We start from the raw sequence: 15820 nt of genomic DNA, 5'->3' as shown, positions 1-15820 counted from the left end.
CCCAACTAATTCTTTTTAAAATATCTGTGGATCTAGGAGATATAACATTAAAATGCATGAACCGTTGAACTCTGTTGAGGAGCCCCACCACCTCTTGTGCGAGAAAAATCAAATGTATCAAATGCAAAATGTACAAACATATGATGATTTCTATACATGCATTCTCGTGCTTTGCTACTTTGCACACAACGGCTTTCAAAGCAACATGCTCTGCTGTGAAGCCCCCGCTCCTTAACCTGACGAGAGAAGAGACCCCAGTAAGATCCACACAAGTGTCATTCCCTCCTACACATTCAAAGACCAAAATGTCACCCAACTTGAGTTTGGATCGTCCATCCTACGGATCTGTCAAATATAAATAAAAATAACTACTCTTTATTCCTATATTTTATTGCTCTTTTTTTTGTTGGGGTGGCGGTGAAAGTTATGTTTTTGATACAAAATCTGGCGAATGAGGGTGTTGTGAAACTTGTGGTTTGAAAGGTATTTGACATTCGAAACCGGATTGAAATTGTAGTTGGTAGGGTTGTTGATAGGGCGAGATGGTTTGGTATTGTTGTTGAAAACTTGTATTTGTTGGATAGGGAAAACCGGTTTGAAGAAAATTCATAAAACCAACTTGAGGCGATTCAATGCTCGGGTGTTAGCAGAAAGTTGTATCTAACACAAAAGCGTTATCGGGTTTACGGTTTCGATAGTTTGGGGGGGGGGGGGTAGTTTGATTGGAATCCATGCTTTTTGGTTGTAAAGAAAGCTATGTATGTAATGTAAATATAGAAACAAAATAATAGTGTAAATAATAAGTTTGTGCATTTTGCTATTTATATAGGTAAATACCTGTTTTAAAAAAATTAAATTTATCAAAAAACATGACATTAAACCGCTAGTCAACGGGCAAATTCTTCAAACGTCTACCACTGACGATTGTTACTCTTGATAGGAACCATAATGGTCCACGACCATGACCCACAACGATTGTGTAAAACACGTGGACCAACCCGTTGCTACTCGACGAGTAGGGCAACCACGTCGAGTAGACCTCGGAAACAAAAAAATTCTTATTTAAAACAATACCTGAGAATCGGGGTGTTACAATATATATATATATATATATATATATATATATATATATATATATATAGTTCTATGGAAAACAAATAACTAGGGCAACATTTACCGAAACCAATAATCAAATAACACGTGTCCATTTCTTTATTTACAAGTAATGTATTGTGGAAGTGATGTGTTGTCATATTTTCATTGGTTCAAATATGTGTTGTCTTAATCATTCATTTTCCATATAACTCTTCCCTATATATATATATATATATATATATATATATATATATATATATATATATATATATATATATTCCGGTTCCGGTGAGGACTTTTTTTTAAAGTGAGTACTCGTGAGGACACCTAAAAAAATTGAAAAAAATCTTTAAAAAAAATACAAATCATAGAAAAAATTCTTTATCATTAAAATTGAATCACGAATCAAAAAAATTGAATCACGGATTATAAAAATGATTCATGCTTCAATTTTAATGATTAAAAAAATCTTATCCAAAATTTTTTTCTCTGATATAGTATTATGGTCAATTTTATGATTTGTATTTTTTTTAGATATTTTTTCAATTTTTTTAAGGTGTCCTCACAAATTCTCACTTTAAAAAAAGTTCTCATCCGATATTTTTTTTTCTGTGTATATATATATATATATATATATATATATATATATATATATATATATATATATATATATATAAAATCAGTGCATTATATGTATTTGGACAAAAACACTTTAATGAAAACTTTGACGCAAAAGTGAATTGCTAATGATCGATAATTAACGAGTGATGATTAAATAAACAGTACAGTAATTTGTTCACAAAAAGTTTTTTGTTGTACCTTCATATTTATATAGTACTGTATGTAGTAATATAGTGACATATGTGTATAAGCACCAACTTGAAAGAATATATACACGACAATATATACTACATGTAAAATCAATGCATTATATGTATTTGGACAAAAACACTGTAATGGAAACTTTGACGCAAAAGGGAATTGCTAATGATTGTTACTTAACGAATTGTGATTAAATAAACAATAATTTGTTCACAAACACTTTTTTGTTTTACCTTCATATGTATATAGTGTATGCAGTAATATATTGACATATGTGTATAAGCACTAACTTGAAAGAATATGTACATCCCTCCATCTAACCACAAATACACCTATTAAAAGTATTGTTTAATTAATATATAAAATGATAATACGTATTTTTGTTCTTTATTAATAACAACCTTTTTTCACATTTTGTAGTAAATACTTTCCAATAATATTTTTCCATCCCTCTAACTAATTAATATGTGCATACATACACAACAATAAGAGTCATAGTCTTGTGCTAGCAAGAAAGTAACACAAGATTACAAATAAATAAATAAATAAACTAAAAAAATAAAAAAAAAACTAGAAAAATGGAGAATTTCATATATATATTCTTTTTAAACATCAAAATATCATATTTATCGAACTTAATTTCTAAATATCATATTTACTTTCATAAAAATTTTAAATATCAAATTTACCCTTCATAAAATTTCAAAATATCATATATGTCCTTTTTAAACATCAAAATATCATATATATGCTCTTCTTAAATATCAAAATATCGTGTGTGTATATATATATATATATATATATATATATATATATATATATATATATATATATATATATACTTTTTAAACATCAAAATATCAATGGTAATATCTAAAATATCATCCATCTATAACATTATAATAATCAACAACAATAAAAACTAAACAATCAAAATATACATTATATAGAGAGGGTTGAGATGAATCTTTTTGTATGTCAACAAGGCGACATTACAACAATTTAAAAGTTCACATTGCATTATCTTAGACGTAAGAATAATACGGTTAAAGTTTTTAATTATTATAATAATTCTAAGGTATAAAAATGATTATAAAATTTTAAAAACAGTATAAAAAGGATTTTGGTAAATATGATGTTTTGAAGGTTTGTAAAAGATAAATATGATATTGAGAAATTAAGCTGGACAAATATGATATTTTGATGTTTAAGGACATATATAAAATTTCCCCTTAAAAAATACAAACGACTTGCAAAAGGAAAAGGAAAACTGAGGTTGTCACATCATCACCACATTCTACCATTAAAATCATATGATATCAATCACTAACACATAATTTCACACATTTTTTAATTAAAGTTAATTCAAAAACATTAAAAACATGTAATTGTTTTTTAAAACCAATTTTTTCATTAAATTAAAATCTGACAACTAAAAAAACCATAAAATACAAAAAAAAACAACAACATTGATCGATAAATTATAAGTATATATAGTTCAATACATATCGATGGAAAGTAAACAGACAACAAGCCACACTGCTAGCCTTTTTTGGATGGAAAAACTAGTTTTTTTGAAAACATTTATGGATCTAGGAGATAAAACATTAAAATACATTACCTGTTGGACTCTTTTGAAGAGCTCCACCACCTCTGGTATGAGAAAACCAAATGTATCAAATGCAAAATATACAAACACATGTTCATTTTCTATACATGCATTATCGTGCTTGCCACTTTGCACACAACGACTTTCAAAGCGGCATGCCTTGCTGTGAAACCCCCGCTCCTCGACCTGACGAGATGAGAGACCCCAGTAAAATCCATACAAATGTGTTTCCCTTCTATCCATCCAAAGACCAAAATGTCAGCCGGCCTGAGTGTGGATTGTCACTCCTGCAGGTCCGTCCAACATAAATAAAAAAACTACTCTTTATTCCTATTATTTATCACTCTTTTTTGGTTGGGGTGGCGGTGAAAATTGTGTTTTCGATAGAAAATCTGGCGAATGAGGGTGTTGTGAAAGTTGTGGTTGGAAACGTTTTTTTGTATTCGAAATCGTATTGAAATTATTGTTGGTAGGGCGAGATGGTTTGATATTGTTGTTGAAAATTTATATATTTGTTGGATATATAGGAGAACTGGTTGGGAGCAAATTTATAAAACAACATTGAGGTGATTCAATACTCGGGTGTTAGCAGAGACTAGTATCTAACACAAAAGCTTTATCGGGTTTACGGTTTCGATAGTTAGGGGGGGGGGGGGGGAGGGGAAGAAAGCTATGTGTGTAATATAGATGAAAATTATGGTGTAAAAAATGAGGTTGTGCATTTTGCTATTTATATAGGTAAATGTTTGTTTAAAAAAATTGAATTTATAAAAAAAATGACATTAAACCGCTAGTCAACAGGCAAATTCTTCAAACGTCTCCCATTGGCCGTTGTTACTCATGATAGGAAACACAATGGTCCACGACCATGACCCACAAGGAGACACCAAAATGGTGTTCATTTTTGTGGTTCCTGGCCACGTAAACCACAATGAGACTCGTGCAGTGGTGAAGCCAGAAATTTTAATATGGGGTACAAACATAATTGAAATTTAAAATAATATTTGAACAATCAAAGTATGGGTAAAAACATGAAGCCTCTTATAATTGTATTTTTTAACAAAAGTTGTCGAATGGATGGTGGAATACAGATCTCGCTGTTGTCTCTAAACTCTCAGCAATCACTTCGATTCATTAGAAGAAAAAAAAAACAAACAACAAAATTGAATGTTTCGAGCTAGGGGTGCAAGGTAGTTAGGCTTACTTATATGTAGAAAATTAATATCTAAAGTTTAATATATAAAATTTATTTTGGGGGTACAACTGTACCCAACGCCTCCATCTAACTCCGCCTGTACCCAACGCCCCCATCTAACTCCGCCTCTAAACTTGTGATATCATTGAAGATGGTCTTATAGGTAGGAAGTATGTAGACCGGAGGTTAAAAAGGGTATAAATAAGGAGCAACTCATTTGCCCTTTCGAAAAAAAAAAAGTTAAATAAATAATTAAAACCCAAGAAAAGATATGTGCCAACTTTTATGCCATTGATAAATTAATAGCTATCTTACATCTATCTCGAAAGTCGTTAGGAAATAGCAAAGGCATCGGGCCTTCAATTAACGCGGTACCGATAGCTTCCAAAATCCAAAACGACCATGTTACTTTCAGTTGACCTTAAGTTATACAAATAACGATTTACCTTTTCGTATTTCCAGAATAAATAGAATATTATTTTTAAATATATCCAAAAAGACTTTTATCCCTCTCTAGTATGTATGACCCGCATCATTGATTAAATCCCATTCAAACTCAATAAAGTACAGCGTCCGTATTTCGCAACCTACAACTTGCTAAAGACATACTGCCCGCATCCAGTCAACACTCAACCACACCACTTGCTTCCCGGAAACAACCATCCTTTTGAATCCACTTGATCTCACTCGCTATATAGCCTTCTTTAAAACCCATCACATATTCACACATAAACTCACGCTTCACTTCATCTTCATCATTCTCACTAAATCAAGAAATCTTAGAAACCTTAAAATGGCCAACAGATTGAACATGTTGCCCGAAGACTGTGTTTCCACTATTCTATCTCTGACTTCTCCAGCAGATGCATGCCGAGTAATACTTGCATCTTCTTCATTGAGATCGGCTGCTGAATCAGACATTGTTTGGGGCAGATTCTTGCCATCTGATCTTGCTTATATTCTCTCAAGAACACACTCTCAAATCAACTTCTCTTCTATGAAAGAACTCTATTTCCAGCTTTGTGATTCCGTTCTCATAGATGGTGGAAGAAAGAGCTTCTCTTTGAACAAAATAAGTGGAAGAAAGAGCTTTGTTCTATCCTCAAGAGCACTTTCCATTTATTTAAGCAATGAACAAAACCACTGGACCTGGTCAACACATTCTGCATCGAGGTTAGTTAATTTTCATTCAAAGTATTACTATTAATAAACAATAATTAATGTACAATCGACATTCAAAATCCTCTGAAAACATATGCTAACTTACATTTAATTTTCATGAATTATACAGATTTTCTGAGGTCATAGAGCTTAAAAGTATATCAAGCATCGATATTGAAGGAAGAATAAGCACCCAAGATTTATCTCCGAATACCACATACGGTGCCTATCTAATCATTCAAGTTTCAGATCGTGCATTTGGGTTGGACTCTATTGCATCTGAGATATCAGTTTCCATGAACGAATGCTCAGTTTCCAACACTGCGTATTTATGCCCTCTAGATGAAAGAAAACAACTACTCGGATCTTTGTTATATATGAACAGGAGGCGAATGATGGAGAAGCTAGTGGTGGAAGGAGATGGCCAACGTCCAAGCAAGAGAGAAGATGGATGGATGGAAATTGAACTTGGAGAATTCTTTGTTGGAGAAGAAGGTGAGGAGGTGATAATGAAATTAATGGAAGTGAAGGGCTATCAACTAAAGGGAGGACTTATCATTGAAGGAATTGAAGTTAGGCCTAAATGTTAATACCCAAGTTCTTTCATAATATTTTCTAACAATACCTAAAAAAATCAATTTTTTAAAGAATTCAATTGTAAGTAGAAAGTAATATTTTTTTATTATTTTTTGAAGATGTGATTTTTTTTTTATTCAAGGAGAAACAATGTACTGTTAGCCATGTGGTTATTAACCACGTATCAATAGTGAGAAATTGGTAAATCACTTGTGTAAATGCAATTTTAAAGCACGTTTTTAGATAACTATACCCTAGATACAACCACTAGAAAAGAAAGCACTTTTAGCAACAGAGTTTGCGCCAGACCAAACCCGGGACTAAATAGCAAGGGGTTATGTGATTGATCGGGCAAAACACACATGTGGCTAACTTAGACGATTAATTACTTACGCAAACTAATAATTTAAAAATTCTCTGTTAATGAGTAAAACAATAACATTTTGGAAAGTAAATGGTATAAGGATAATCCGTCTTAGCGATGAGCTATTGACATATGTACAATTTCATAGATTTTATAGATAACAAATTAGTAGGTACAGACGGATTGTCGACATGTATATCATTTGAATAGATTTTTATGTCTATACCTACTTACAATAATAATAATAATAATAATAATAATAATATTATTATTATTTATTATTATTATTATTATTATTATTATTATTATTATTATTATGTAATTATGTAAGGAAATTTTAATTGAGAATACAAAAAGTTGAGAATCCGATAATGAGCTCCAATGGTAAATGCAATATTCATATATTAATATAAAATTGTATGAATATATGAATATTACATGATATATTTATATATAATTATTCATATATGATTTAATTATATATGAGTATTAATTTATGTCATTCATAAATGATTATTCATATATGATTATGGAGGTTGGTGGCAGAGGTGGGGTGGTGGCAGTGATGGTAGTGGTGGTGACGGTGACCGTGGCGGCGGTGGTAATAGTAGAGGTAGTGAATGTGGTAGTGGTGGAAGTGATGGTGGCGGAGGTAATGTTGGTGGTCGTGGTGATGGTAGATGTGGCAGTGGTGGTGGTGGCGGTGGCGGGTGTGATTGTGGTGGAGGTGACACTAGAGGTTGTAGTAGTAAGGGAGGTGGCGGAGAAGAAAGAAAGTGATGGCGTCGGCATGCTGAAGCGCTAGAGCGGAAATGAAGAAATGTGTGGTCCATATTCCATCTTCCATTTTAAACCTTTTGTTCATACTCAAATGAACTTATCTTTGTATGTGTGTGTATATTTATGTGTACGTGTATATGATTGTGTGTATGTATAACCATGTGACAATGTGTATGTACATGTGTGCTTGCATATATATATATATATATATATATATATATATATATATATATATATATATATATATATATATATATATGTGTGTGTGTGTGTGTGTGCGCGCGCACACACACACGCTTGTGTGTGTGTTTGTTTGTATATGTTTGTGTGTGTTGTTGGGTTTTATTAGAAAAACAATTAAAATAAACTATGAGTTTAGCAACGAAGGATTTTAAAAGGAATAAACTTAAAACCATTTTAACCCATCAATGACCAATTTGCAAAATATGGAAAGATTAAAACAACTATAGGAAGAAAAGAACCACAACCTTTAAAGACTTCGTTTCTTCTCGGGAGGTTGGAAGTTGATGAAGATGGCGAAGACTCCAAAGTAGAAGCTCTTTATATGTATCCACCAAAAGATGATAGTCTTCACTTGTATAATATTCTTCTTAAGCCGTAAATAACTTATACCAAATAAGCCTTAGCGGAGAAGCATATTAAGCACTCAATTCCGCACTACATAATGCAAGAAGGGGGAGAGCAGAGGAGCTCATAAGCTCACTGTTATTAGAGAAAAAGAAGAGAAGTCTTGAAAGGAAAAAAACTAGCTAGTTTTTGTTCCTTAATCTTCTTTATATACATCCATATATGTACCAAGTAAAAGCTAGTTATTAACGAAGGTATGACATATTATGACAAGCATAATGTGAAGAAAGGAATGACAACACACTACCTTCTTCCCTTGGAAAAATCCATGAAAAAGGGCACAAAGAAGTGATAGTGGTGTGTCTTTTACTCCAACTCATTAACTCTCATATGCATCCTTTTATTATATAAGCTATCTTTATATAAATGAACTTCTATAAGGCTAAAAAAAAATCTACTCTAATAAATAGTGATCTTTTTCCACATGTCATATTCTTATTCATTTTGCCACATGTAATTTTATGTTATTTTTGATGAGTTTTAGCTATAAGAACATCCTATGTGCTCATACAAACCCTGATGCTTGGATCTAGGTTTCTCTATTGTACATGCAATTCATCCAAGACTATAAACCCTAGATCTAGCATATGATAATCAATATAACATATAAATTAGGGTTTAGATCATACCTTGATTGTTATGTAGCAATAACAATCTCAAATCCTTCTTGTATTGACTTTAGAAAGCTTAGAGTCACAAATGTCACTCATCTAATGGTTCACAAACACCAAGAGCAAGAGGATGAAGAGGAGAAGAGAAGGAGGCTGCCCAAAACGTGTGGAAACCCTAGACAACAAGTTCACCACGTTTTGAGCCATAAGGGTCCTTTAAATAGAGAGACTATTAGGGTTATCTAACAAGGAAACCCTAATTTGGATGCTTAAGCCCTAAGCAACCCATGGACTCCTTCCTTAAAGGCCTAGGACGATTTCTAATGAGTTTCCCCATAGAATTCGTCCACCCCTTTAATATGGAGTCCATTAGCTCAATATTCAACTATCATACAATTGACAGTTCCAGTCCCTTAAGTTTAATTAATGTCTTTTAGTCACAAACTTAATTCTTATTAATTCTTGACTAATATTAATTAAACAATATGACTTCTCCTTTAATATATTATTCTCATAATATATTAATAAATCATAATTAATCCTTTCTCTCCATAATTCATCCTATCAAGTTGCTTTGGTGAAGGCAACCCAAAAGGACCATGCACCATCGGGTCATGTACATTCGAAAATAGTTATGGACTTAGACACTAATCCAACAGTCTCCCACTTGGATAAGTCTAATAACTATTCTGCGTATGACTTCAGATCCTGATCTGCAATCGTAGCTTTCCAAAGTCGCTGTCAACTCTGATCCTATCAGATACACGTGTCCTTTAGATAAGGGATCATATATTCCTCCATTCTAGAATGAGACATGGATCTAAATCATTCTCTTTGTCTATGTGTTGTTTCCCGATTTTTGATTTATGACGACTGACAACAGACTATAATTGAACACATTAATTTAGTCCCGGCTTGGCCAAGCGCTTAGGTGCCATCACTAAATCATCGAGGGGCCCAAAGATATCGCTTTTATCTTACTTTGGATAAAAGGAACGGATAAACATTGACTCAATGCTCGCTTGCACTCACTCACTGAATCACACATAACAATATGTTTTATAACACCAAGTTACTGGTGCGTTTACATATTATCAATGTGCAACTGATTCGCAAGATACAACTCACACATCTCGGTTTCAAGAATATAAGATGTTATCGTCTCACTAATCACTTATGATAACAATCCATGAAGTGATCCAAGTGAGCGTGGGTTTAATCCAATGCTCAAATCATATTCATAAGCACTCATGAACGTTGCAGAAAACATTTGCTTATGTCTAATACTCTTTAGACAATCCACACACCAATTCACGACAGTCTTCATTCATATCTACTTCCAACATATGAACGACTGTGGCTCGTTCGAATAATTTGACTGTTCTCAACCAATTAAATTATTCAGGAAGTCAAAACATGCAAAGTGAAACACAAGAATAATACTAATCCCATATGGCCTCAAACCTTTGAGTATAAATAAAAAATCTTTTATTTATCACCATATCGATTACTCATTATTTGTCATTTCGGGTAATCAACTTCTTACTTGAATTATTACTACACTTTTCCCACGCTCTTAGCATGCACACAATGCTTACCTATGGTTCTTACTTTGTGAAATAGATCAAATGAACACATTTCCAATCATACTCATTGTAACAACGTAAGTTTTCAAAACAATTTTTCATTTTTCAAACAACATAAACCATCATTTAATATTCTGAAATCACATGTGTAACCAATGTCATTGTAACAAAATACATCCCATGATCATAAAACAGTTCCTTTGTCAGTGTGTACAAATCACGCCGGCGCCTTGCCACGGTCCTCGCTAGTACCTGAAACACATAACCAACAACTGTAAGCATAAATGCTTAGTGAGTTCCCCAAAATACTTCTTACAAACATACGCCTTTCCAGGCCCTGACCTTCCGGTCCATCTGTCTCAGGGGACTTCCGTCCCGACTCGGTAAACCTTCCGGTCCTACCTTACGGTCCTCATCACGACGCCTTCCGGCCCATAACATATATGCCTTCCCGCCCATAACATAATGCCTTCCGGCCCATATCAAGCATAGCATACATAGCACATATAAACGATTAACTTATCATATACGATGCATATAACTCATAACATATCCGACCTTCCGGTCACACAATAAAACCCTTCCGGGTACAGTATAGTGAGAAAACTCACCTCGTGGAAAGTCTAGAATCTCACATGCTCGCTATCTCCGAATCCCAAACGAAGACTCAACCTCGCCTAATCATAACGAATATCATTTTAATTGGTATAGACTTCCACCACTAGACTTTACCCCTTATTAACATTCCTCAGAGGGGTAAAAGACCATTTTACCCTCCCTTGACTCAAAGTCCACATGTTGACCAAAACCCTAAAAGTCAGCAAAAGTCAACATCTTCAGTACGCGGGGCGTACAGACTGATGTACGCGGGGCGTACATCGCCAACTCAATAGTTGGGGTCTCCACCCAGTACGCTGCGCGTACTGGGAGTTACGCCCAACGTAATAGTCAGATCTATACACACTTCATTTCTGGTCTTAATCGGTTAAGCCACTACTTCAACTTCTAGATCCAGCCTTATTTAAGCATCCTTACTCATAAAGTCGGAACCTTTAAGCCTTGGCATGGCTGTAAAGGCTCTTACACTCCTTAACACCTTTCCATTTCAACTCAAGGATCTAGATCTCATGCATGGCTAATCATTCACGTCCAAGATTACATTTTTATAGATCTACAACTCAAATGGACCAGAAATATGATGGATCTAAGCTAATGGAGACCACTTGCTCATAAAGTCTCCACCTTTGGGACCAAAACCCTAGAAAATGGTCCATAAAGCATACCACAAGATCTACAAGTCAACATCCGAACTTTTTACCTTAGAAAGAAGCTCCAACCTTTGCTAAGCCCGAATTTACACTTGAACACCAACTTCTAGCCTTCACAATGGACTCTTCTTCTCCTTTGCTACCTTGAAATGACACCACCAAGCTTAGAACACTCACAAAAGGGCTAGGAACGAAGGAACACTCTCTTAGGATTTCTTTCTGAGGGATGGTGGCTGAGGAGTCAAGCCATCTCATTCCTTTTATAGCCAACCACCAAAAATTAGGGTTTTTGGGTCTGGACCAGTTACGCCCAGCGTAACCTTGGGTACGCCCAGTGTACCCGAGGGGGGATGCGTATAAATGAAGCGCGCGAGTACGTGCAGCGTACTCCTTGTACGCCCAACATACTCGCCCAACATAAAAGCCCTAAAATGACAACAATTAAAGATGAAGGGCTAAATAAAAGGGTACCTGGATTTTGGGCTGTTACAATTTTGCCCCACTAGAACCAGACTTCGTCCCCGAAGTCTTATACCGAAAACAATTCCGGATACTGCTCCCGCATCTCAGACTCGGACTCCCATTTCAGCTCGGACCCCTTCCAATGCTGCCACTACACTTGCACCAATGGTACTTCCTTGTTCCTCAAAACCTTAACCTTTCGATCCCTAATTGCCACCGGTCTCTCAATATAGTTCAGGCCCGCATCCACCTGAATATCCTTTAATGGTACCACTGCCGACTCGTCAGCAATACATTTCCTCAACTGCGACACATGGAAGGTGTCGTGAATTTGCCCCAGCTCCGGAGGTAGATCTAAACGGTAGGCTACCCTGCCTATCCTCGCGATTACCCTGAAAGGTCCAATATATCGAGGCCCCAATTTTCCCCTCTTCCTGAATCGAATCACTCCTTTCCGAGGAGAGACCTTTAAGAGTACAAGGTCACCAACTTGAAACTCGAGCTCGGACCGACGCCTGTCCGCATAACTCTTCTGGCGACTCTGAGCGGTCAACAATCTCTGCCTGACCTGCTGTATCTGCTCTGTCGTCTGAAGCACAATCTTCGTACTACCTATTACCCGATGCCCCACCTCTCCCCAGCAGATGGGGGTCCGACACCTCCTCCCATACAACAGCTCAAAGGGTGGCATACCAATGCTTGAATGATGGCTGTTGTTGTACGAAAACTCTGCCAAGGGTAAATAGGTGTCCCAACTCCCTCCAAAATCCAAAACACACGCTCGGAGCATATCCTCGAGCGTCTGAATCGTCCGCTCACTCTGCCCGTCCGTCTGTGGGTGGTATGCGGTACTAAAATGCAGCCTCGTACCAAACTCCTCATGAAACTTCTTCCAAAATCTGGAAGTAAATCGCACGTCTCGATCTGAAACAATCGACATCGGAACTCCATGCCGCGATACCACCTCCCTCACATACAACTCTGCCAACCTCTCAGCAGAAGAGCTCTCGCTGATAGCAAGAAAATGAGTGCCCTTCGTCAACCTATCCACAATCACCCAAATTGCATCAACTCCTCTCGTAGTCCTTGGCAATTTGGTGATAAAGTCCATGGTAATCTGTTCCCACTTCCACTCGGGAATCTCCAGCGGCTGCAGCTTACCATGCGGACGCTGGTGCTCAGCCTTAACCTGGCGACATGTTAGGCACCTCTCGACAAACCATGCAACATCCCTCTTCATACAGGGCCACCAATACTCCTTCTTTAAGTCCAAATACATCTTAGTGGCCCCGGGATGGATCGAGAACTTTGATCGATGTGCCTCCTCCATCAAAATGGTACGCGTCCCGCCCACAAATGGTACCCAAATCCGACCCTGAAATGTCATAAGTCCCCGACTATCGGTAACGAACTCCGACATATGCCCAACGACCCGCCCCTGCTTTCGGTTCTCTGGTCTCACAGCCTCAACCTGGGCCCCTCGGATGGTGTCCAATACCGGAGTCATCACCGTCAACCTCATACAAATGTCTCGGATCGGGGCGCTCTCCGACCTACGGCTCAAAGCATCGGCTACGACATTAGCCTTGCCTGGGTGGTACAGGATCTCGCAATCATAATCCTTCACCACATCCAACCATCTCCTCTGGCGCATATTCAGGTTTGGCTGATCCATCAAGTACTTCAGACTCTTGTGGTCCGTGTATATGGTACACCGAACCCCATATAGATAGTGCCGCCAGATCTTGAGGGCAAACACCACAGCCCCCAACTCCAGTTTGTGGGTGTGATATCTCGACTCATGAGGCTTCAGCTGCCTCGATGCATATGCTATAACGTGCCCCCTCTGCATAAGCACTGCTCCTAACCCATATAGAGATGCATCACAATATACCACAAAATCCTCCATCCCTTCCGGGAGTGAGAGCACCGGGGCCTCGCATAACTTCTGACGAAGGGTCTCAAATGAGGACTGTTGCTCCGGACCCCAAGAAAATGCAACACCCTTCCGGGTCATCTTTGTAAGTGGCACGGCGATCTTGGAGAAATCCCTAATAAACCTCCGATAATAGCCGGCCAATCCCAGAAAGCTCCTGATCTCAATGGGTGATCTCGGCACCTCCCATCTCATCACTGCCTCAATCTTGGTCGGATCGACCAATATCCCTTTCTGGTTAACAAGGTGTCCTAGGAACTGGACCTCTCGTAACCAGAACTCACACTTGGAGAATTTGGCATACAGCCTCTCCGATCTCAGAACTCCAAGGATCTCCCTTAAATGCTCCTCATGCTGCTCTCTAGACCTCGAATATACCAAAATATCATCAATGAATACGATCACCGACCGATCCAGCATCGGCCTGCACACCCTGTTCATGAGATCCATGAACGCAACTGGGGCATTGTTGAGCCCAAAAGGCATCACCACAAACTCGTAATGTCCATAACGAGTTCTGAATGCAGTCTTCTGGATATCTTCATCCCGAACCCTCATCTGATGATAACCCGAACTCAAGTCTATCTTGGAGAACCAAGATGCCCCCTGCAACTGATTGAACATATCATCGATCCTAGGTAACGGATACCGGTTCTTGACCATCAACTTGTTCAACTCCCGGTAATCGATACGCATCCGGTGTGAACCATCTTTCTTCTTGACAAAAATGATCGGTGCTCCCCAAGGCGAGCTACTCGGTCGAATAAACCCCTTCCCCAACAGCTCCTGAAGCTGCGAGGATAACTCCTGCATCTTCGGCGGCGCGAGGCGATAAGGCGCCTTGGCGATAGGTGCTGCTCCCGGAATCAAGTCAATACGAAACTCCATTTGTCTTTCCGGAGGCACGCCCGACAGTTCCTCGGGAAAAACATCCGGGAACTCGTGCACTACCGGAACCTCGTCAACTGAACGTGGCCTCCCAGTGGCCACTCGTGCGTCCATCACATAGGCTATGAATCAACTGCAGCCCTGCTGCAAACTTTGCCTCGCCCTGGCAGCCGAACAGAACGCTGACCCACACCGGGTCCCCTCACCATACACAGTAAGCACTCCCCCACTAGGGTCTCACATAGTTACCAGCTGTCTCTCGCAGTCAATGACCGCTCCAAACTTACTCAACCATTCCATGCCCACGATGACACAGACATCTCCCATAGCGATAGGAATTAGGTCTATCGGAAAATCGACACCAAAAATCTCGAGCACACATCCTCGAATCACGTCGGTGGCATATACCGCTTTCTCATCAGCTATGGAAACCCTCAGAGGTCAACTCATCACCTCTCGCTCAATACCAAGGTGCTGACTAAAAGCCAAAGATACAAAAGACCGACTCGCACCCGAGTCAAATAATACCAAGGCAGGTACATAATTCACAAGAAAAGTACCTACACACATCATAAAATAAGCACAACATCTCAGCATAAAAATAAATACACGAAGAATACATACCAGCCACGACATCGGGCGCCGCGCGGACCTCCTCTACAGTCAACTGAAAAGCTCTCCCACGAGCCTTCGGAGCCTCAGCCTTCGCCGGTCGAGCCTCGGTAATCCTAGCAGCCGGTGCAGATCCCTGGTGTAGCTGAGGGCACTCGGCCTTCCGATGGCCGGTCTGGTTGCAATGGAAGCAAACCATAAATCCCT

At 37.9% G+C, this 15820-nt stretch overlaps 1 protein-coding gene across 1 annotated transcript; it reads left to right on the top strand.

Moving 5' to 3' along the window:
* The first annotated feature begins 5437 nt into the window (after positions 1-5437).
* LOC145061427 (F-box protein VBF-like) lies at positions 5438-6664 on the top strand. Its single transcript, XM_079008893.1, has 2 exons — positions 5438-5894; positions 6013-6664. The coding sequence occupies exons 1-2, from the start codon at positions 5515-5517 to the stop codon at positions 6470-6472; spliced, it is 840 nt and encodes a 279-aa protein (XP_078865019.1). The 5' UTR covers positions 5438-5514; the 3' UTR covers positions 6473-6664.
* Positions 6665-15820: the final 9156 nt, after the last annotated feature.

This window comes from Lactuca serriola, chromosome 7 (assembly GCF_051521515.1).
Source record: "Lactuca serriola cultivar US96UC23 chromosome 7, Lser_US96UC23_V15, whole genome shotgun sequence".
Taxonomy (NCBI): Eukaryota; Viridiplantae; Streptophyta; class Magnoliopsida; order Asterales; family Asteraceae; genus Lactuca; species Lactuca serriola.
The sequence above is the reverse complement of the archived record's forward strand: the minus strand, read 5'-3'. Positions and strand labels throughout refer to the sequence as shown.